This window comes from Podarcis melisellensis, assembly GCF_964234715.1.
Source record: "Podarcis melisellensis genome assembly, chromosome: 13".
Lineage (NCBI taxonomy): Eukaryota > Metazoa > Chordata > Lepidosauria > Squamata > Lacertidae > Podarcis > Podarcis melisellensis.
The window spans coordinates 28,465,706-28,490,317 of NC_138545.1; the positions used below are offsets into that span (position 1 = coordinate 28,465,706).

The 24,612-nt window shown below is 40.8% G+C and overlaps 1 protein-coding gene and 1 long non-coding RNA gene across 4 annotated transcripts in view; one reads left to right on the forward strand and one right to left on the reverse strand.

Annotated features, from left to right (window-relative positions):
- The window catches only part of FBXL20 (F-box and leucine rich repeat protein 20), a 63,081-nt gene that overhangs the window by 30,525 nt on the left and 7,944 nt on the right, over positions 1-24,612 (reverse strand). For 2 of the 3 annotated variants that reach the window (XM_081886379.1, XM_081886377.1), the window contains exon 2: positions 6,424-6,485. In XM_081886379.1, the coding sequence (XP_081742505.1) occupies positions 6,424-6,485 (62 nt within the window). Of the gene's footprint in view, positions 1-6,423; positions 6,486-8,324; positions 8,391-24,612 lie in introns of those variants that run through there. The other variant, XM_081886378.1, reaches the window with a different exon arrangement.
- On the forward strand, positions 391-24,609 carry LOC309355618. The gene is made up of 3 exons (XR_014162567.1): positions 391-930; positions 17,605-17,688; positions 23,498-24,609. It is a non-coding gene; the product is annotated as an uncharacterized lncRNA (long non-coding RNA).

Sequence of the window (24,612 nt, forward strand, 5' to 3'; positions counted from 1 at the left end):
CGATTAGTACAATTGAATTTGTGGTTGTTATTGATTATCTGAGGATAATTTAGTGTTGCATTTCTGGGTTTACATGCTATCCAACAACATGTCCTCACTACAATTACTTCTACAGCTACTATGGGTAACATGTATCATCCACCAGTATCATTAAGGTGAAATTATGTACTAGGCTGATTATGTTTATCCCACGAGGATACATGTCACCAGAGAGGTTTATATAGAAAATTTACATGTAGCATGAGGTACCTGGGTTCAATTGTTAGGATGACACCAGCCATGCTTCTGAAGTAGCTGGGAAGGGAGAAGAGTTCAGGGATTGTTATTTTTTAAATTGTTATAAGTTGTGTGTCTTTGTTTCTCAATTTGATCCTTTGTACGCACTGTGGTATTTTATGCACTGTGAGATGGTTATTTTTATTGATTATACTTTAGTAATTATTCAATGGAATTGCTAAGGGTGAATTTTTGTTTAAATACTATTCGCTGGTATTTTGAGAGTTAATGTTACTGTGTACTATTATATTCTAATGTATTATTGAATATTGCTTTATCTGATATTTTTATTGTAAAGCCAAGTTTTTATCATGATTTTTTTTGTATTGGATCAGATTATTATAAGGTGTGTGATCTTTGCTGTATACTTGGTTGTTGCAAATCCACCTTGTGCATAGTAATATAGAAAGGTGCTCTACAAATTAAAAGTGAAATGGAACAGAATGAAATGAAATGAAGGCAATGTGGAAACCAGGCCTCACTGTTAGCTAAATACTACAGTTAAATGGGGAGGCCTTTTTAAAAAGGCTTCTGAGTCTAATGTTTGGGACACTGTAGCAGTTGTAGGAATTGTTGCTGAGCAACCAGATGTGTCTCAACCTGCTGTGTTCCAGACCACAGCTTCAAGAGACGTATATGAAGGTCAAAGTTGAGGTAAGAGCTCACACTTTCTCTCCAATGGCTCTAGATGTCAGAGTAATCTTTTTGTCCTTACCCACGGGTAGAATCCAAAGGGGGAGAAAAGCAATTGTTGCATCCCCACTATCACTGGCTGATGAAGGGACTTATTTTATTGGACAAGCATTTTCTAGTCCTAATTTTGTATATTTAAAGGATGGGAAAAATAATTTCTGGGACTGCTAGCCAAACCACAAAGAGCTGCAGAAAGATCCCATAAACCCTTGGTGTGTGCAAATACTTGCCCCTTCAAAATGAGCAATTTTACAAGCTGTCGTAACTACAGCAACCCAATAAAGGGAAGCTACAAACCCCTCAAAAATAAAGAACATATTAACTGAAACTAACCATGGAAAAAGCAAAAACACCCTTGCCTGGAATTCAAAGAAATCAAGGGGCTTTCCCAGTTTCCTGTTCTGATTATTACACCTCCTTATATCCTGCATTGGAGACTGAATGCTCTCCAAATTTCCTGTCAGTTTTGAAAACTGCTTCTTGGGCACTGCAGGGAGCCACAATAGGAAAAACAGAGCCCAAGGGACAACTATACAGGCAGAAGCTCTTCATAGAGTGCATTGGATCATACCTTTGAAACCAAGAGCACTGAACTTTCTAGCAATGCAACATAACGTTGTAGATCTTTGTGTGAGAACGGGAATCTTGGCGGGGGGGGGGGGAGGGGAATTTTGAATGCTATTCTTTTGAAACAAACAGTCTTAGTGAGTGAATGGACAGTAAATGAAATTCAGTGTAAACAAGTGTAAAGCGATGCATGTAGGTGCAAAAAAAATAATAACCTTAATTTGACATATACAGTCATGTGGGGGGGTTTAACTGGTGGTGACTGACAAGGAACGAGACCTTGGGGTAGTAGTGGATAGCTCAATGAACATGTTGTCCCACTGTGTAGCACGTCTTAAGTATCTGCCTAGCCTTCCCTTGGACTGACCTGTTTTAATATCACTGCTATATATTCACTTTTGCTCACCACACTCACAAATGGGAATGGCTCCCTCTTCTTTCTCCAATGCAAATATAGCTTCCTAGCCATCTCCAAAAACAATCCCCCAGAGACACAATCAGGTTGAGATTAAACAACAAATACTTAAGAAACAACAGAAAAAACCAGCCTTTAAGGCCAAGGGTAAACAGACGCAAAAATAGAATTTCCCTGAAAACTGGAGCAGTCACTAATCCCTCTTGTCCCATTAACTGGGAACTCCAATTCCTCAGACCATATGCAAAACAGTCAGCCAAACAAACAAACAAACAAACAAACACCCATAATTAAAATCTTCTGAAATGGCCATACACTAAATATGGAGATACTCCTCCATATGAAGAAAAAAATGAATGATTTGCCCAAACAGAGAAACCATTATTTTCCAAGTGTGCAAATTACCAAACCCACCCAAGCTGCCCTGTTACTGATAGGTATGTGAAGGCAGGCAAAAATTAATTGAGGGCTACGTTATTGCAATTTTCCACAAGGCTAGATTAAACAAAAAGCTTTCTCACAATAATAAGAAGTGACAAAAATCATCATTATAGAAAAGTGCTGCACGGCTTGAAGAAGTGCCTAGGGTAAGGGAGCAGGAACCATCGCAACATGATCTCTTATGCAGGGATGGATGCCACTGTTCAGGCCTAAGCTCTGGCCTACATTTAATGGACTGACAACACAGTTGTCCTCTAGTTCTCAGGTGTGCTGGAAAGCAAACAGGTTCCATAACTCATCAAATGTTATGATATTGTGTTTCCTTCTTTACCACTGCATATTTATGTGGCTGCCATCTGTATTGAGTGTGTGTGTGTGCACGCAAAAGAGTTAGAGCGAGAAAAAACAAACAGTGTTGGCATGGTACTCCTGTCCCCTATTTTCCTCCCTTGTGTTGCCAGAGCATGATGAAGTGGCAGCAGAAAGGGCAAACAAACCTCCAGTGTCAGACACAATGTAGGAATCCCAGTGCAAAGTCATCATGATTAGAAGCCAACCTGTTGTCCACACTACTGCAACTCAATGGGAGAAAAATAATGCTTTTCACTCAACACCCCCGTACATGAGACGTCGGGACATTCTTTGGAATGAAGGAATGAGGGAACAAGAACTTACACAGCAGGGCTGTATGAAAACACACCAGCCTTTGTCTGACAGAAACTGATGCCCATTTATAAGCCTGTCCCCTTGATAAGACTCCCTTTCAAAGGCTGCCCTGCCAATGTGCATTAATGAATTTTCGCAGTATGCACAACAGAAAGTTTCCAGTTCTCAAAACTCTTGCTTATGGTTTAACTTTTTATAAACTCAATCCTCCTCGTTTGTTCCCAAGAGCAAAGTTTGGCAGAACCCTGAATGCAGAACTCAGCTTCTCAGGAGGAATTCCAGAAAGACTGCCGTATTAATCTGCTGCTAAATAAATAAATAAATAAATAAGAAGTGGCTTTCAATACCTCCAAAATTAATCATTTTATTGTGGCAAAGCTTTCATAAGCAACAGCTTGCTTCTATACGCATTCCTTAGATGTAAAGAGGTCTCTGGGCTTATCTACATTTTGCCTTTAAGGGAAGCATCATTCCGTGGCAACTCTATGTAATCTCGAGTATGCAGCTTTCCATAGCAACTCTGCCAACTGCATGAAGGATTTATATGAGAGCTAGACTACAGCAGAGTAGTGGACATTGATTTGGGTTCAAGTCTCTGCTCTCAGTGTATGCAGCCTTATAGAGTTGTGAGGCTAAAACAGGATAACTCATGTGCTGATTATTTCTAAGGAGTCAGTTATACCCCTGAATCTCTGATTGTAAAGAAATTCAATGAACATTTTTCAGGAGGATTCTAAAATGCATTAAGTTAACAACTAAAATTTAACCACACAATTGGGCTACGAAGGATACAGTCAGGTTAGTCTCAATTGTCCCTACCTTCCCCAACTGCAAGCAAATGGCTTGCTGGTGTGAAAACTCAGGTAACTGTTGACCCTATGGCCATACCAAAGTGTTTGGTAAAACAGTGCACATCAATAACCTCATAACACAAAGCTGGGCAAGCAATATACAAATACATGAGCAAACGGGGGTGTTTTCATGGGGCCTGCAAGACCGAAACCCCTAAGATCAGTACGCAGATTAACAAACATCCAGCAATGGAAATATATGAAAATGCAGTTTTATTATTTATATCTGAAGAGCTTCAGGCAAGTTACAATACTTAGCAAATCCTCAAAGCAACTATGTGAAGATTCAGCTCAGAGTGTGTGATTTGCTGAAGGCTAGTCTGATATGCTTCACTGCTAAGTTGATCTTCCATATCCAAAATAAACAAACCTTCTATCCCCCTGATCCGCAATGTGGGCTAAAGTTCAAGAAACCAGAGATAACTTTAATCACCTAAAGTTTTTGTACACTGTACTAGCAGAGATGTTGGAAAAATGTTTGAAATTCCCAGAAACCAGCTCCAAAAGTTTGGGAGACAGAATCCAATATTTAAGAACGAAATAATCAGTAAGTAAGCTTTAGGTATTGACTATTCTGCTAGCTGGAGAGAAAGGCCAAGTGATGCTATCTAACAGCCAGTATATGATGTCACAACCTTTAAAACTAGCTGTAACAATGTAAAGCAGCCTATCGCTGATCTACCATGTCTGTTACCTGAGCTAACTGGATTGGCAAGTTTGTTTTACCGGTTCTTTTATCTCATGTTTAACATTAGAGTCCACCACTTTACACTTAAGCAGGTACTTGCTACTGCTCACTGGTATGCACACATACAAGCCACCTTAAAAAAAACTGCTGACATTTAGTCGGCAAAGAGGCAGGTAAAACTGGTACAATCTGCAAGCCCGATGAAAGATTAGACAGGTTGGAGTCACAAAATGGTAGGTTGAACATAGTAAGTATATAGCTGTCCCTTTACTATTTTCACACTTTCATAAGGAATATAGTATCTGTCACTGACTTGATAGAATCAAATTTTAGGCAGTAGAATAGAGCATACAATCCATAAATCAAGATTTGAGAGACTGACTCAACTCCTCCTATCAGTTCACACGTAGTTCATGATTTTTGAAAAGGAGAATGTGTCAGCTTTAATAGCAAATGTTTCCCATCCCTCCTCTATTTGCATTACATTTCCCATCCCTCCTCTATTTGCATTACCAAAAGCTAACAAAATATTATATACCACTAATAAACATTTTTTCTTTGTTTGCTCTTTAGGCTATGTGTATTCTTAATTCCTGAGTTTATTTGTGTGACATCTTCAGGTACCTTGTATGTGCGGCAGAAGAGACACATTTAACAATAGTTCCAACTAGGGATGCTTGAGGAATGCCATATTTATGAATTCTGATATGAACTGACACCTCCCAGACTAATGTGCAGTTCAGAATTTAGTTTCAACAATTTTTACGCTCACTTTCCTAATGTTCCAATGCTGTCCTTAGCTCTAAAAATGTACCAATATTTGTTAGAATGTGCACTGTGCAAGAAAATGCATTTAGATATGAGTGTTTTGAGAGATGCAAATTTTCATGCAGATCTTTTAAAAAAAATGCAAATCAATGTGGAAACTGGAGAGAAGCAACTGACAAGTGAACACATGTGAAGTGTCACAGACTGCAAACAGGTTGACTAGTCCATTTGTAGTTCCAACAGTAAACCAGTGGTCAAGTTCTAGCTTCAACACAAGTTTATTATTAACAACTGTATCTAACTGCTAGCAATCAAATCTAATAAAGCTTCAAAAGATAAAGCCAGGGTGTAAATCTTTAAAATTACACTCACATCAAACTCTCAGTCAACCAGTTATTACTGGCTACAAACCACTAAAGGATAGTCAGGAGCTTAAAAACAACAACACTGTAATATTAACCATCCTGAATGGCTGGAAAATGATCCCCCTTGCATTTGGAAGCCGATGGCAGTGGCATAAAAATCTATAAAGTTAGTTTTAATTTCCTCATTCAAAGATTTGAAAATTTTGAGCTGCGAGTTGGCTCAAACTGAAGCACCTTGACCACAGTTGCTCTCTTTGGGAATCTAAAGCAGATTAGCAGTCATGCTGCCTTTCTTTTTAGGAGTCTACTTGTTTCTAATACACTGTTGTATATTGGTAAATAGATTAATTACAAAGACCCCATAGTCTCCTGTGCTTTTTTCAGCCAAAGAAAACCAAACACATGGTACTGTCCCTGAACTTCTCATTGCTTAAGGAAGAGGTAGTGGCAAGGCACATACCAATATACCTTATTTAGGTTCCTAATGCCTGTTGATTATGCATGGCATAACCACACTCAGTAAAACTAGCCTGACTGACAGATTAAGAGTTTTGGGAGATGTTTGCATAATTCTGCGCCACCTTCAGAATTTGTTGAATTTATGGATTTTGTTGACTTACAGTCAACTATGGTCTCTGCTCACTCAGCTATTACCAAAACTCCTAGCCTTGCACAAGCCAAAAGGCGACTTACCGAAGCAGCAGTTCTTTGGGAAGTTTTTTGTTGATTGCAGCCTCATCACTGTTTGAGAACATCTGCAATAGAGAAAGCAACAACATGCATTTACCGTGTTGTGTGGATCATTATCTCTTACAAACTTGGGGGAGCATGGCAACTTCATAAGGGAAAGCTAATTTTGAGGCAATCTGAAAAGGTAGCATTTGAAGAAGACATAGTGCCTTGCATGTTTATTTTAAAAGGCTGGTATTAAAATATAGTGCAACTCACACTGAACATTTGGGGTTGTGTTGAATTCTAAATGAACTAGCCTGAATAATATGGCTGTTTATTTTGGTTTCTCAGTAACAGGCCATATGCCCCACCCCCCAAACCCTCAAGTGTGTCCCTTTTTCCTGCTGGATTATGTGGATGTGCAACAGCTAGATACAGACTGAAAAGAATGGATCAGAATTCCAAATACAATTTCCCTTTTATTAATTAGGTGAACAGGTTCTAGCCCCCTAAAATAATTTCCTGTTTCAGATTGAACCTTGATCATGGGGCATATTTGCTTTCTCAAAAGTGTACATCTTGGATCACTTGCTTGAGTCGTTTCCTCTGAAAACACCTTGGTGTGCTGCTTGTTTGTTTGCCCCCTATCTATTAATGGAGCACTCTCTTATAACAGAGCTATAACAGACCTTGAGATAGAGAGATGTACTTCTAGATAGTCATTTATCTCCAAGTCACATCACTTGCTCATCTAGTAGGTAAGGGTAACCCTAACACATCAACTGTTTATTGTTATAATTTGTTTAATGTCTGTGTCACCTAACAAGTGTGACTCACAATAAAAGCAAAAACCTACAATGCCACAAATACAATTCGTTGGGGTTTGTTTTTAAAAAAATAAAAAATACACCAACACAATAAAGGAGACATCAACAACAAAGTACCATTTTAAACAGAAAAACAAAATAGACACAGACCCCTCAATCGGCAAATAATAACCCCAATGAACAGTAGTAATCCACCAACATTTGTCAAACTGAGCTCTTCAGGATTTCATATCATAAACCATTTCTCAGAGCATATGGTGTAGTAAATCATGCTGAAGATAAACAGGTCTGGGTTTGGTCAGTGCCTGGATGGAAAAATGTCTGGGAACCCTATGTACACTTCTTTGTATTCCAATATGGAAGAATGGCGATATATAAATAGGAATGCAGGAAATTGTGTAGTCACTATAGTGGAGGGGAGCTGGCTGATGGTAAACTCAGTAGTGTGTGCTATTTCTTTGGCATTTGGACTTTGCACTCCAAAGATGGAAAGTTGGCATAACCGGTGGAAGTTTGCTGGGCATACGTCAGCTAACAGCAATGTGTTTCTCTCAGCATCTGTATCCCCATCAGTACCAAATTCATGTACACTCTTCACTTGGAGAAGCCACAGCAGGCATACAATTCAACAGTTCAGATTTCTACACAAAGAGGAAGGAGTATGCAAACAGGGCCAAGAACTTAAGTAGTGGGCCAGCTCATATGACTTCACCAGTCATAGAAATCAGGATTTTTAAAAATCCATGTGTAGTATGTATTAAGATTTCAGCTGGCATGTAAAAGACACAACCTGGCTTGAGAGAGCAGGGGAACAAGACAAGAATTAATTGCTTCGGGTTTAAAATAGCCCAGCACGCTAAGCATTTTTTATGTGTGAATATGCAGGTAATCTCTGTGCATTGTGGTTATGGCTTTGCAGAAATAGACAAATAGGGACACTGTTTCCATAGAGTTACACTGCAGGTAGGTAGCATTTGTGAAATGCTGGAAAAAAAGTTATCAACATGTAACCACATCAGTTACCTAGAATTTTGATGCCAGTTCCTAAAAATTGCCCCACCAACCCAAGAAAATCCCAGAAAATGGTTTGCTCACCTGACAGAATTGGAGGCCCAGTTCAGAAAGCACATACCATGGGCTCATTCCTGACACACGGTTCCCTCATCCACTTCCTGGTTCTTTTATATTTGCTGTTAATAGCCAAATGAGAAAACTTGGGTTAGCACCTTGCCTCCAAACCGTGATTTGAAACCACACTTTGAAAGGGCTTTGTAAATCATGGTTTGGAGTCAAGACACCAGCCACATTTTGCCAATTCCGACCTCTTGCTATCATCATCCTTGGCCATTGTCCATGTCAGCTGGGGTACATGTGTGCTGGGAGTTCAATAATAGCCAAAGTGTAACAACAGATACCCCACACCCAGTTTACTATGATGTTTGAGTACGTAAAAAGTTAAATGAACAATTTGCTTGTGGTGTAATTAAGGATAGAGTCTTGTCCTTGGGGTGCAAGACTTGGGTTCAAATACCCACCAAATTCACTGGGTGACCTTGGGCCATTCAGTCTTTCTTATAGGAAAACTTCTTAAAAGAGGGGATCAATTGCCAGAAGGAAGGAGTGCATCAGAATTCTCTCTCTTTAAAGTGCTTAAAGATCTTGCACCCACAAACCCTAGCGAATGCATCTGAGGAAAGAATACAGGTGCAATGCAGACTGCACCCCATCCAGTAAAAAAATCAGCACCCAAGTTTTGTTCTGCTCTCTTCCTCATGTTAAGAGCTCTGGTTAGGTCTTGCTGTATCTTATTTTACCCTTCATAAATCTTTGAAGCTGATCTGACTAGGAGCTGTCAGAACTGAACACTGCTTGATGCTGGGTCTGCTACGCTCAAAGACCACTGCTTTATTTATTACCCCATTTATTACCAAGCAGCAGAACAGGTTGCTACTTTCCTCACAGAAGCTGTAATTTTTTAAAAAAATAATCGAGAAGAATCTCTACAAGCAGAAGCCTCACCTCATACTCTGTCTTGATGCACCAGATGTAACACAGCTACATCTACTTCAGTGGCACCCAGGTAAGCAAGTTTGCTTACAGCTAATCAATCATCTTTATAAGGTATGAGCTTCCAACCATTTATTACATGTCACTTCTGCAGAAACCAGGTCATGCAATTTAGTCAAAAGGAATCCTTCTCCCTGGACTTGAGGCCAATTTGTAGGGTAAAACACATGTGCCAAAATTATGAAGAGGAAGACACCATATACAAGTGTTATATGCTAAATGCTGGAAGCTTCTAAGTGAGCGGTTCTCAACCTGAGGGTCCCCAGGTGTTGTTGGACTACAACTCCCATCATCCCTGAGCTCTGGCCTTGGTAGCTAGGGGTGATGAGAGTTGTAGTTCAACAACATCTGGGGTCCCACAGGTTGAGAAAGGCTGTCTAAGTCAAGATGAGAGTGCTTGGTCTTAAGAGAAGAACATAGCTATAGAAGACATAAAGTAAAACTAGTAGAATGGAGAGAACCAGTGGGGCACAGTTATATCTGGATACAAACTACAGCAGGGGTGTGAAACTTTTTTCAGCTCAAGGGTATGTTCCTTTCTGGCAACTTTCTGAGGGCCACATGCCAGAGCTGGCTGGGGCCAGACACACAAAAAAGGCAGAGAAATGAATGTATATGTTACCTTTGTACAGTCAGGTAGTTTCTACACTTAAGCACACACCCATTTCTATGTTTCATCTAGGTAAGAAAGAGGCATTAACAGAGTCCAAGGGCAGACACAAACACTAAAGGGTGTGTGTGTGTGTGCAAGATCTGGGGAAAGTCCCAATGGCCAACTAAAAGGGTTTGGAGGATTGCATTCAACCCTAGGACCTCAGGGAAGGGTGCACTGGAGGTGGTATCAAAGAGAACACAAGAGTTCAACCATCTAGAAGTCCCCCAAAAGGCAAACTCTTCTACAAAGATCACTGATTAATTTAGTTCAGGGGATGTATGATCACCCCCTCCCAACTAAAATGCCCAGGGTGACCTTGAGATGGAGACTGAAATAAAGGGGGCACCTAAAGGAAGAAGTGTCATAATAATAGCCAACCTCCAACTACTCTCACAGATTGGAGCATGCATACACCCAATCATAACCAAGAGGTAAAATTTCCAGATACCCTAAACGACTCTGCCTTAGAACAGTTTGGGTCATGGAACTGACCAGAGAGATGGCAACCCTCAACTCAAGTGGCGCCCAAGACCTTCTGTGAGATGTAAGTGTTGCTGAACCAATTTGAAACAGTGATCACAGTGCCATGTAAGTGGACAATTGCTAAGAAAGTCCAACACGGTCACATTTGACTTCAAAAGTGGAAACTTCCCCCAAAATGAGGGGTTGCTTATAAGACAGTGGAACGGCAAAGTCAAGAGGGTCAAATCTCTCCAGAATGGTTTGGGGCTGTTTAAAACCACAATAACAGATTGGCTAGAATGTACAGTGCAGATCAGTAAAGGTACCACCATGGCAAAGAGGATGGCAGCATAGTTAATGAGCAGAGCCATGGAAGCTATTAGAGGTAAGAGGACTTCCTTCAGGAAATGGAGTCCTGTCCAAATGAGAAGATCAAAAAGGAACATAAACTTTAGCAAAAGAGTTGTGAGCAGACCACAAGGGATTTAAAAAAAAAAGAATTTGATGAATACTTCGTTAAAAACATAAAGAGGCCAACAAGTAAACATTTTTTAAATAAATGGCTGTTGGATAAAAAGTGAGTCAAAGGTGTGCTGAAGGAGGAAATGTAACTGCAGAGAAGCTGGATGGATTCTTTGCATCTGTCTTCACAATGGAAGATGTAGTTCTCCAGAGTTTCAGACAGGAATCTTTCCCAGTCATAACTGGAGATACCAAGGATTAAACATGGGACCTTCTGTCTGCAAACACATGCCCTGCAACCGGCTATGGTCTCTTTCTTCGCTGTGTGAGGTAGAGAAGCATGGAATATTCATTGCCTGGCTCAAGCAAGGTCAGAACAGATATTGATTTGCTGGCAAACTCAGCTGCTTCTCAGCTGAGGCAGAATCAGGACTTTATTTCCTAAAAAAAGAAAAAGAAAAAGAAAAGAAAGCTCACACAAGCCCTTATGATTAAAAGAATCAATGCCAAAATCAGCAACCAGCAGAAACTGCTAGTCTGGAAAGAAGACCTTGACATTGTAAAGGAATTATTCCAAAGGACAAGGTTGCAAAGGAGATCTGGTCTGAGAGCTTTCTATGGGCTGGAGCTGAAAAAAAGCATTGCAGCTTTGTGCTGGCACATACAGATCTGGGGGTATTCTTCTAAGGTTTTTGTTGTTTTTAATGGGGGGCATTGTGGATGAACCGTTACAGCTTATAGCATTCTGGAAGATCTTTAAGAGCCTAGTTAAGTAATAGAAACAGAATTTAAATATAGGGCAGGATCTAGTATATCTAAAACCCTTAAATTTTGTGCAAGTCAGTGTCCAGGGAAGAAAAATGGTGAGAGTGGGCCATGAAATCAGAAGCAAAGAGGCTTCTGAGTTTTCAAAACGCATGTGGGATCATAAGAGAAATTAAAGGCATATTTTAGTACCTGTCCCAATAACCTTTCAAGTAGCCTACTATAGGTACCACAGGCAGGGAGATTTAATAGCACTCTTGGATTCAAGGAAAATATGAGAATCCACAGGCTGGCCTTGACATGGCCTGTACTACTTTTGCTTCTCTCTCATCTCATGATACTGCTTGCTTTTCAGTTCTGTGAACCAGGCGCTGTCACCTTTCCCAAGAAACAGACAGGGTGCAGAAACTTGTATTATAGCTGGGATTACTAATTGTTGGCCCTTCAGATGTTACTAGACTACAACTCTCAACTATTGACCATGCTTGGAGGTGCTGATGGGAGTCAAACAACATTTGAAGGGTCTAAGGTTCCCCATCCTTGCATTATAGCATTAACTAAGGTGGCCCCTACAAGAAGATTAAAGCATAACAAAAATCAGAATTGAATACTTATGTTCTTTACACTCTCTTAAACTAACTTTTATATATTTTGTTGTTTAGTCGTTTAGTCGTGTCTGACTCTTCGTGATCCCATGGACCAGAACTTTTATATATATTTCTAGTCAATTATAAGTAAATAGTTTTCCACTGTAACACTCTCTTGCTGCAAAAGTTTTCCTGAGATGCTGGGTCAAGTGCATTGCAGATGAAGAACAGCTCAAACACTTTTGTGATCCATTTTTTATTCCAGTTCCAGTACTGTATCTGTATCTTTTACTTCAAAGAGAACTTCCAAACACTCCAAAATATTTATAGACTGAAAGGATACAAGTGAAATACAAGGTACTATCCTGGGCATATACAGAAATACATTGAGTTGAAGAGGCCTTTCACCAAGAATGTGCATGGTAGACATCAGACCATAAAATAGCTTGCATATTTTTTGCCAAACTTAAATCCTACCATGGAGTACCAGTTCCAAAAGAGCAACCATGATTATTCTTGCTGCCATAAAGTCAAGCTAATGAACTCTGTCACCTTTGAGTACAAAAAGAGACTGCCTCTTCCACCATGTACAAATGGCAACATCTGAGATCAATGAAGTTATTGCTTGGTTTCCACTACTTGGTTTCCAGAAAATATAAGGGAAATGCACATGGTCTGCAAAAGAAGGGCACAGCCTTGGGGACACATGCTTCCATCTAATCAGGGTTCTCTTGCTAACTAGGGTTTGAAACGAGAGGTTGAAGTAGTTTTGCACATCCTAACTGCATCAGTGAGATATAAGCCACAGCTAAGTCAACAAGGGAAAGGATGGAATATGCACTCCCATGGCTGGTTCCTGATTTACAAATCATGCTTTGCAGTGAACCAGTGTTGTGCCTGCATCAGAACTTAATTTGTATGTGACACTTAAATCACTAACTATAACCCATCCTGAGCCTTAGGAATTGGCTTGGACTAGAAGTCTAAAAAGGAAAAATACATTTTGCCTGCTATTAGCCACCCAACATGCACACAGGGAGAAACAAGATTCCATATTTCTGTTTATGATGCTGAAATAGTTCTTCCACAAATTGTATTTAAAAAAACCACCATTCCTCTGGGAGGAGCTGTATGGAGAATATTGTCCACAGCAATTTATAAATAATACAAACAGTTCAGACTGGGTGAGCTTTCTTTAGAAGCTTCCCTGCTGTCCAGGGACTTCTATTTTCTTTTCTTCACTTTCATTTTTACAGCTCACTTTATAAACTGTGTTCTCTCTGGGAAATGTGTATCTGCAGACTGCCACAGTCACCACACTCATGAATACCATAATTAAAAGTCTGATATCTGCTCCAAGCACAGGCGTTATTAGGCCCGAGGAACAGGAACTGATGGATGGCCAATTACATATACCAAACAGTGCTTGAAACTCCCATTGTTCTGGGCACATTTTGCAATAGAGAATTTCATTAGCATGAGCAGTTTCTGAGCTCTGGACACAGTACTGTGCCTAAGATTTCAGAGTAAAACTGCAGAGTGGAAGGAAAGGAGGACCGTTTTATGCCTCCCCACTTCCAGCTACTCTCTGAAGACTTAATATTCTTAAAAATATTAGAGGGGTGGGCAGGGGAAGGACTAGACCATTTGAAAAATGAACATAATATTTTAGCTGCAGTTCATTGGTTTTCAGCTTTGTATTCTTGTTATAAAAAAAAGCGTACCTAGGCATTCCGTTGTTGCGCCTATAACCTAGGTTTAAGGTGCCATTTAGCTCCTAGCTTTCATATCTCAGTTTCTAACACTGATACCAAACCCCTTCTCTACAACTTCCGTAGGCTTCCTGAAATTATGGTGTGTGTGTTGGGAAGCAACAACAAGAAAGTCAGAAAAAGATGAGGGAAGAATCCATGAAGCACCTTGCCTCACTCCTGAGCCATTGCCCTGCTTGTACCATGTTGTTAATTCTTTGGGAACAATAAGCAATTCAAGCCCAGTGTTGTAGAGCAGATTGAATACTGGCATTTCAATGGGGTCAACATAGGGCAACTACCCGGGAAGGAAAAAGAGGGCAAGCGAGTCAGGCAAAAACTGTGGCATTGATACCCAGGCCTAGACAGCACATAGTTAAATTATGGAACTCACTCCCATAAGAGCAAGTGGTGGCCACCAACTTAAATTGTTTTAAAATAGCTTTTGGCAAATTTATGAAGGAGAGGGTTATTGATGGCTTTTAGCCATGATGGCAATGCTCTGCCTCCACAATTGGAGCAATGCTTCTGAATACCTGTTGCTGGAAACCACAGGAGAAGAGATTGCTATTGTGCTCAAATCCTGCTTGCTGGTTTCCCACAGGCTTTTGTTCAGACATTGTGAGAACAGGATACTGTACTAGATGGGCCATCGGCCTGATCCCTCTTATGCTCTTATGATCCATCAGCCTGCAGTCTATGCCAAAAACTGCCAACACCAGAGGGGACAAAGAAGAGTATGTCTTCTTATGTTAGTTTTGCAAAGTTTAGGCCTGGGCAATATATTGATATATCACCTAGGACCGGTGTGAGGAGCAGGCCGCAATGTCAGGTTCGCTCAGCAGTATATCGCTGGTGAAACTGCCACCGTTCCTCTGCTAGCAGTGTCTGCTGGGGGAAGTCAGGCGCTGCTAGCAGAGGGACTCAGGAGCGGCGGTGGTTCCACCAGTGATATATCACTGAGTGAAACCACCATCCCACACTGCCCTCATACAACAGAGAGGGATAAACAAGCTGTAGCGGCAAGGCACCGATACAGCTTGTTCCTCCCTCTACATTTTTTAACTGCTTCAATGTAGAGCTGCCCTTGCCTCAGTAGAGCAGTTAAAGGAGCCTCCAGGCCAGCGCTGGCTCCCACAAGCTAGAAGTGGGGTGGGGGCTCCATGAAACTGCTCAGCTGAGGGGAATGCGGTGGATGCTCCCCACAGTGAGCAGTTAAAGGAGCCCCAATGCTCTGCTCGCTTGCATGCGAGCAGCAAGAGCGCCTGGGCTGTCTCAGCTGGTGGGGGGAGAACCTTCCCTCTCCCCAGCTGAGAGGCACAAACAAGCTGCATTGTGCCAACCTGTGAGCCTGGGTGAAACCGCCTCAGCTTTTGAGGTGAAAACTCAGGAAGTTTCACCCGGTTTCTCGAAGGCAGAGGTCAATGCACCTAGTTTATTCAACACTGCAGTATACTGTCAAACCTCAGTGTTTGGCTGACGATACACCACAATGTTGAAAAGCTGATATTGTCCAGCCCTAGACCAGTTAGACCAATATTCTGGTATTTTCATTTTGATTGCACATACTCAATTTTTCTCCACCACCCTCCATTGCTGATACGCCTTTTGAATAAACTGCTTAACTGGATTTCTGAGCTGTGCTGGTTTGTTAACACACTGAGAGGATGGTTGTCCCAACCGCTGCTCCACTGCTGGCTGTTAAAATGCCTGGTAAAACATGAGGGAGATAGGATGAAGTTGCCAAGCAAGACACTTGGAATTCAGCTGGCTGTTCACCTGCTCCTGAGTAGACAACCATAAGACAGTGGGAACCCTGCACTTCTTGTCCTAGGTAATATATAACCATGTAGTAACAAGCAGAGAGAGAAAGCTGTTGCAATTTATCTCTTTTTAACCTGGAAGTCCTTGTGAGAAACTAACATCATCATGCAAGATAGATCTCAGGGTCTTATGGGTGGAAATGTAATTCACAAGAATAGCAAAACAAAGGCCAATGGTTTTTGCTCACCCTAACCCCCCCAAAAAAGGCTGACTTAAAGGGTTGTAATCTCCCCTTCTTTGTTTCAAACCCCCCACAAAATTTGCCCAAGAGTTCTCCTTTAACATTCACCCCAGATCATAGTAAAACATTAAGGAAGAATATTTCCACTCCTGTGACAAAAAGAAAATGAGTATAGTTATTGGGGTGGTGAAAAGTATGTATCAAAATTGTGAATCATTCCCGCTTCAAGTACTTTGAGATTATCCTATTTTATCCTCACAGCCGTACTGAGAGTTAGGTCAGGCCAAGTAATAATGGCCTTGTCTAAAGCTGCTCACTAAGCCTCATGACTGCAAAGGGATGTGAACAAAGGCCCCATAGACCAAGCCCAACAGTCTGTCCATTACAGCATACTGCCAATTTTTATAGGAGTAACACTCATGCATTCTCTTCCCTACCCCCATTGCTATTGTGGGACTAGTCATTCTGAATGCAACAACTGTCCACACAAACACTGGCTCCTCTGGGATACCCAGAAGATCTGAAGGAGTGCTATTAACAATTCAGAATACCAGAACACCAGCACAGATATGCAAACTATATTGGTGTCAGAGCATTGCTGCTTCTAGTAGGTGTTCTAACAATGGTGTGAACTCTCCTGCTATTTAAGAACCAAGATGACTAAAAGTATTGTACAAAGCATTAAGCAATCACTGTGTATAAGGAATGCAACCTGTATTTCACAAAGACAGGAATGTTGTCTGACTGAGAGATGGGCACATGGTAGCAATTAGAAAAGGGAGAAGGTTGGGCAACAGGTCTAAGGAGTAATCTTAGTACTTTATTGATCTACTGTATGAGATTAATTAGATTTATGACTGGCTACACACAAAAATAATCTTGAAGCAATTTACAAGGGTAACATACCACATCCAATAGAAATCTATTAAAACAAAATATACTGAAAGTGTTCATCCAAATCACCCACCAGTGGGTTCTGAAACTGTTTTCTCTGCACTTTTTGGTTCCACCATTGGGGGGGGTGTATTCTTTTCTCTACAACTTTACATTACCCCAAAGCCCAGAATAAGAATTTGCTTGGAGACGGAAGACCGACCAAGTCCCTGCAGATAGTATTCCACAAATGCAGAGTTGGGGGCATAGAGAACACCCTCTTTACAACAATTAGAAAGGGATATATCTAATGCTAGTCAAACACAGAGTAGATCCACTGAAAATACTTGGGTCCATTAATTTCATTGGGTATACTCATAATCTAGCTGGATACAAACCAAAGCTCTTTTGCCATTCTCCCTAAATTTGTAAGTGTGAGGAATATAAAAGGACTGAAAGTGCTGATCAGTTGACAAGCATGACCAACCAAGTTGAGGTACACCTATCCTCTTTGAGGGAAAAAAACTCCAGTGCCAAAATGTTGTCAATGTTCAGTTCAGTTCAGTTCAAACAGTCTGATGAAATTTAGGAATTTTTTTGCACTTGGATTCGAGAAACTGTTACCTTTATTAATACCTGAAAATGATTTATAATGAAATAAAGCAACATTAATTCTAACCCATCAAAGATATGTAATGTCACACCACAATTCCCATGATGAACTGATAATGTTTTTTCTATTGTACAGTGATCTGATCCAATGCAGCAGCATGAAAAGGGCACAAAAGGAAAGAGATCTTCACAACTGCCCTCTTCCTGGAGAACTGCCAAAGTAAGAGCTTGAACATCTTCCAGAAGCATTTTAAGACTTTCCTTTTCAGGCTGACTTTTTGCAGCTAAGGTTAAGCCGGCATGGTGAATGAGGATGAACATACTTAAATGGGGTTTTGAAATCCTGGTTCCATTGTGTGTGTGTGTATTTAAAAATGATAAACACACTCCACAGGTTAAAATGTTCCTTTAAAAACATAATTACTAGGGTTGTGTGCATGCCATCATTCAATGTAAGCATGGGTTTGTTAAAAGGATATGTATTCTGCTTTTCAATTAAAAAAGAAGAAGAGTTAACTAATACAGAACAATAAAAACAATACAAAGGATTGACCCTTAAGAGAGTGATACCCAAAGGCAGAAACAACAACCCCCCAATATCACCCAAGACAGGAGAAAAGGTTTAAGGAAAACCACTGCAGTGCAGTGCCCCCACTTCCAACCTCTACGTCCAGTTCAAAGGGATACAATCATCAATGGCAACAGTTCACAAACATGCTCATTGTTCACACTGGCAAATACATCTTCCAGTCAGTATCAGGGTGAGTCCCCATCCTTCTCCAAGCCTAAAGGACAGAACTCTTGCTGATGGCATGCAAAGTTTTGGAGTCCTCTGAGAAGAGCAAGGTGTCTTGCTGCTTTCTGAGCATCTCATGGACTCATTATGTTAGGGGAGGCAGAGGATAGGGTTTCACCAACTGCAGCCAGAGTGCACCTCTAGGTCCGCATGTTGCCAGTTAAGACCCCACCCACCTTAAGTGAAGACAGTTAGTGGTGAACACAAATCTTGGCTGGCTAATGACAAGCAAAATTCATGGACTTCTGATAGATGGTACCAAAATTTGATGAAATTAAGGGAAATCAACTTATCTTTCACCCAGCAAAGATCATCAGCCACGGTAATAAAATTAGTAGGGGTCCCAAACTCCAGCAACAAAACTGACTGAAGAGGGTCATGTTAAGCAAAGTCATCTTGATGAGTCTGGAATTGCTTGGCCAGAGCCTTTTTGATTATTCTTGGTCATAAAAGCAAGCTGAACATTGGCTTCCCCAGGCTCTTTATCACTAGCCATGATGGATAGGGGTCAAATAGGCACGTCAAATGTACTGATCCAAAAGCCCCCTTCACATCCTTGGCTGCCAGCACTTGGAACTCCTCCAGCAAAACCTACCCAGACACCCATGTGGTTGACTCAGAAAAATAGGTGGAATCAATTTAGAATGGATGCAAATGATTTTATCCACAGAACCTGTCATAGAAGGCCATGAGTTAAGCCTTCCAGAGAAGGAGACACAGAATGGTAAAGCCCCAACTGTACAAAACCATGCACTCAGAGGTGGTGAAATCCACATATTTCTACTCCCCTGTCACTGTGAGGAAATATATCTTTCACCGGGCTGTTTGATTGGCATTGCTACAACTTTTCTTTTTTTAATAAATTTTTATTGAGGTTTTCACAGATTTTTCAGATAACAGACAAAACATAAAACATAAAAAAACCATACAACACGTATAGTTTCAAATCTTAATTTCTTATAACTTACTTTCCCGACTTCCTCATGCCTCCCCTTTCTGTATTCTCATGTCTAATTAATTGATCAGCAAATCCTTCGCTTACTTTCAACTTAATTTTGTTAACCCTAATTTTCTTTTATAATAACCATTATCGCTATTTAACCCCTAATTTTCTCATCCAGCATCAATCTAACATTCACTAATTTTTGAGTATTTCTTTAGGTAGTCTTTAAATTTTTTCCAATCCTCTTCCGCCGTTTCTCTTCCCTGGTCTCGGATTCTGCTCGTCATCTCCGCCAAAGCCATGTAGTCCATCACCTTCATTTGCCATTCTTCCACGGTGGGTAGATCTTGTGTCTTCCAGTACTTTGCAATAAGTATTCTTGCTGCTGTTGTAGCATACATAAAAAATGTTCTATCCTTCTTTAACACCAATTGGCTGACTACGCCCAGGAGAAAGGCCTCTGGTTTCTTATGGAAAGTATACTTAAGTACCTTTTTTAGTTCATTATAAATCATTTCCCAAAAAGCCTTAATCCTTGGGCACGTCCACCAAAGATGAAAGAATATTCCTTCAGTTTCTTTGCATTGCTACAACTTTTCATCCAAGTGAGTTCAAGTACATTCCTGCCACCTCATTATTACCAGTTTGGCCTGCTTGCCAGCTATGACCATTCCTGGACATGGACAGCCTGAGCATGGCAGGTCATGCACTGGCAACCTCAAAGATAGATTACTGAAATGCTTCTATATGAGGCTGCCCTTGGACCTGGTTCAGAAGCTCCAGCTGGTACAAAATGTGGTGGCCAGTCAGCTGATGGAGCAAATGACCAACAACATCATTGTTGACCAACAGCATCATTGTTAAAACATCTCCCCTGGCTACCCATCTACTACTGAGCCAGGTTCAAGGTCCTTGTATTAATTTTCAAAGCCCTGAACAACTTAGGTCCAGGTACTTAGGGACTGTCTGAACCCTTAATATCCCAACTCGATTACTAAGATCATCTGCAGGAGTGTCACTGGTCATCCCCTGAGTTGGTGAGGCTCATCTGACAGTGACATGACACTGAGCCTTTAGCATCATCTTCCAAAAAGGGATTCAGCAGGTGCCTTCCACTTTAACCTTTAAGTATCTGCTGAAAACATTTCTATGACACCAAGCTTATAGATACAATTAAGAAAACAGATTCCTGTAATAATTAACTGATTATTTCTGGCAATTTTTATGCGTTTTTGCATATGTGTGTGTGCGCATTATAAACCACTTTAGATTTTTTTTAAAATGAACAGTGGAATACAAGTATTTTTATAAATATATAACCCACCGTTTTCCATTAACCACCACAAGTTCACACTTCTAATGCCACTGAATCTGTTCAGGGATAGCACACAGCAGCTGGTCAAAGGTCAGACTGGCCTTTGTCCTATGATCAGATACTGGACAATACTTTTTAACACAGCTTTTGAATAGCAAATCATTGCTACAATGTGGCACATAGCCAGACACTCATGGGGCTGTAGCCAATTAAACAGATCTGCTAGTGCAAGGATTTCTGATTGTGCAACAGAACCTCCCGCAGGGTGCAGGGAGAGAAAATGGGAAGTTCATTTGTGCAAGGGCAAATCCTTGTGCTGGTGGATTTATTTAGAGTAATACAGCCCAAGATAGAGAGATCTAGGCACCAGGGCCACGGAGACCCTTGAACATAGATATGAAATTATGCACGCCTGTAATTCAAGTACTACTGGGTTTAGAAAAATGTCATAATTTAATCAACTGATGATTTGGGGTACCTTTCTAGTCAAAATAGAGATGCTCAATTAAACACTGCAATGCATGTACACAAGGGTATAATTTCATTTAATCCAATATGATTTCTTGGTATTACTCTTTGTGCTAAACTTTGTACTTATATCACAATGTGGACAGCTGTCATTAAAGGTTGGACCACGCTACACACTAGGGCGGTGGCATCTGGAAATTAACTGGGATCAAAATGTAATATTTTATACAATGCTAGTTTCTAACTAGCTGTGAATGTGTGTAATCTGAAAGGAAGAGGACATATCAGGCAATAAGTCATGTTAAGGAGGACTCACAACATTCACATGTGACTAAAAGCCTAAATGAAAGCTAAATGCTGAAAAGCCTAAATGAAAGCTAAATGCTGAATAGGTATAATTAGAAAAAAGGCCTTAATTTACAAACTAGGGCTTTAAAGAGCCATACATTCATCTCAGAACCAAAACTTAAAGCCTGGGCAATGTTCTTAAACCAAGAATGCTGACTGTGCCACTGCTGCCAGATCACTGCCGCTTCTACTGCTGTCTCCCACTGCTGTGGTGAGGCCTTCCAGCCTGCTACTGATTTTGCTACCACCGCCAGGTCACTGCTTCAATTGCCACTGCTGCTATTGCCACTGATGCAGCAAAGTCTCACAGGCTGCTACTGCTGTTGCCTCCTCCCACCACCACAAAAAGGCCTTGCAGGCCATCAGAACCTCTGCTACCGCTGCCATGAGGCTTCACAAACCACAGCTGCGACTGCTGCCACCAGGTCAAATATTATGAAACAGTTATCACAATGTAAACTTCAAACTGGTTTTAGACAATATATCCCTCTGTCACCCAGTCCTAGTGAGCATCAAAATCACCTGCTAAAACAGTCTTATTTACCGTCATTTTAGCAGGTGACACCATGCAAATTTGCATAGCACCCCCTGTAAATGGATGGAGAACCACTCCCTTTTAGCAGCACTTTGCAAGGTGTTTTTAAGTCCCCTCTTCAGGACTTCAGAGTATCTTGCAAAGGTGGGTGACCCTGCACACCTATCAAATTTGGTCTGCAAAGCTGATCCTGAAAAGGATTTGGCCCATGAAGCCAAGATGTTTCCCCACACCTGTTGTAGAGTCTGTGTACTCCCTGCAGAGAATTACCACCACAGGTTAAAGTGGGAGTTTGCTTAATCCCCAAATATATGCTCCTGTGAGAAAGACAGTGTTTGCAGAAAAGGAGCCTTTACATATGAGTTGTGGCGAATCACTACAAAAAGGGAGTTACTGAAACAGAAGAGGTACGTGATGAGATGGGCTCCATACATACAAAATACCATGCACTTATTCTGATTAAATCGTTTTGAATAACCAGTTTTTCCAAGGAAATGGCAGTGCAGTTTAGAATCCTAGTCTACTCTACCTGTAAGTGTATGCATTACACACTTTCATCACTGCAAGTACATGCAGCCCAAGCACTGAATCATAGTATCGTGTAACAAACTATTTAAAAAAGAATCAGAGATCTAGCATTCTAATTGTCTCTACAATTTGGGCTCTTTAAAGGAGGCATAAATAACTGATTAATAATCATCAATTATTATTACTCACTACCATACAAATACCCTCCAACATTTCCTGGATAAAGTGTTTAAGTTAACAGTCAAAATCTAAATCACTTGCAGTATAGCATCCTTTAGAAATTAACCAGTCTGGATCCTGAAGGGCATTTGTGACTTTTGAGTTATATCAATACAAAACTCACACACAACATTCCCAAGTACTACAGCAATTGTGAGGACATCTATGTTGACCAGAAACAGATTTCACATCTTGGGGGCATATTTGTTACAACAAAGAGTACTCTGTGGTACCTTCATGATTTAACAAATTTATTATAAATTTTGTGGACCGCAGTCCATTCATTTGATGCATGAAGTGTAATTGTGAATTGGTAAGCGCTGGCAAACACATGGCTGAGGGGAGCAAAGTCAAATGGAAATGAAATTCATAACGAACAGTGCCCCAAAGCAAGATAATTACAGTGACCAATTAACAAGGCAGTGTTGATGACAGCACCAACATCCTGGCATTGGTATCCAATTAACATATGTACTGAATTGTAATTCATCTGTTTCATGCTGGATTTAGAGATCTTTGGGTTTTATATTCCTGTGTGATTTACATCTAATGCTACTTCAGCAATGTCAGACCAGCCACAGAGCATTCCTTAAGTGACCAGGGAGAGCTGCCACCCCATTGATTTTAAAGAGTGTTCATACTCCTGTTCCTATCTCACCAATTCCCCTCTCAGTTCTGACAGTATACGAGTTACAGGTGCATATGCTCAACTATATCAACATGGCTTCTTCACTACTAGAGTGGAATAGAAACGATTAAGTATTGGTTTTTCTCTTGCTGTAAACCGAGGCCATTGTCAAAAAATAAGGAGGCAGCCTACTGAGCAGTACTCTATTGTTTGCTTTGCTGCAGAGCTAAGTGATTATTTTCTCCATAGGAGCCACACCTTCAGAACAGACATTCTTAACAAATGTTCTCATTCTGGTACAGAGACCAACTAGCTTTCTTCCACAAAAGAGGGGAGGAAAGGGAGGGTTTCATTATTACTGTAATGACCTGATTGTGACAAGCAGACATGAGGAGTAGGAAAACAATGCTTAATGGACAGCCCATATGGTATCAATTCATGATGTAAAAATAGGTGATTGCCCAACAGGCTTGCAAGCATAACATTATTTTTAAAATGTCTTGAAAACCACATGCAGTTTGAAATATTTCACTTAACCTCTTAAGTGACTGGGAACATAAATTTCAGGAGAGATTTGTGTATATAACACCATAGCTCTCAAAATATATAGACAGCTTCATAAGGAACCAGGTCACAGAAGTTAAGAGTTCAGAGAGTGAGAGTTTAAATGGGTGGTCTATGACTAGACAATACATCCTGCGGATCACCAGCTTGTGGAGAGTGCCTTGCTTTAAGCAGAGGCAGGGCACACATACAATCAAGACAGTCATACCCAGCTTGAGGACTGCTTCTGCAAAGATGGTGTTCTTGGTTTGAGGAAAAACTACTTTTAGGTGAGGCAGGGAAGGAAATGGTTTAAATCTGTATGAAAGCAGGATGTTTGGCTCTGACCATTTTCTACCCCTGCAATTGCATTTCAAATGGGTGGCTTACACAATTACTACTTTCTGGAGGAAGGTTCACACAGCGGTGCAGCTAAGTACTTCTAGATCAGGAGTCAGCAACCTTTTTCAGACGTGGGCCGGTCCACCATCCCTCAGACCATGTGGTGGGCCGGACTGTATTTTGGGGAAAAAATAAAAAATGAACAAATTCCTATGCCCCACAAATAATCCAGAGATGCATTTTAAATAAAAGCACACATTCTACTCATGTAAAAACACCAGGCAGCCCCACAAATAACCCAGAGATGCATTTTAAATAAAAGGACACATTCTACTCATGTAAAAACACGCTGATTCCAGGACCATCTGCGGGCCAGACTGAGAAGGCGATTGGGCCGCATCCGGCCCATGGGCCTTAGGTTGCCTACCTCTGTTCTAGACCTTGTACTAAATGGTCTTACGAGAAGTGGGGACACCTTA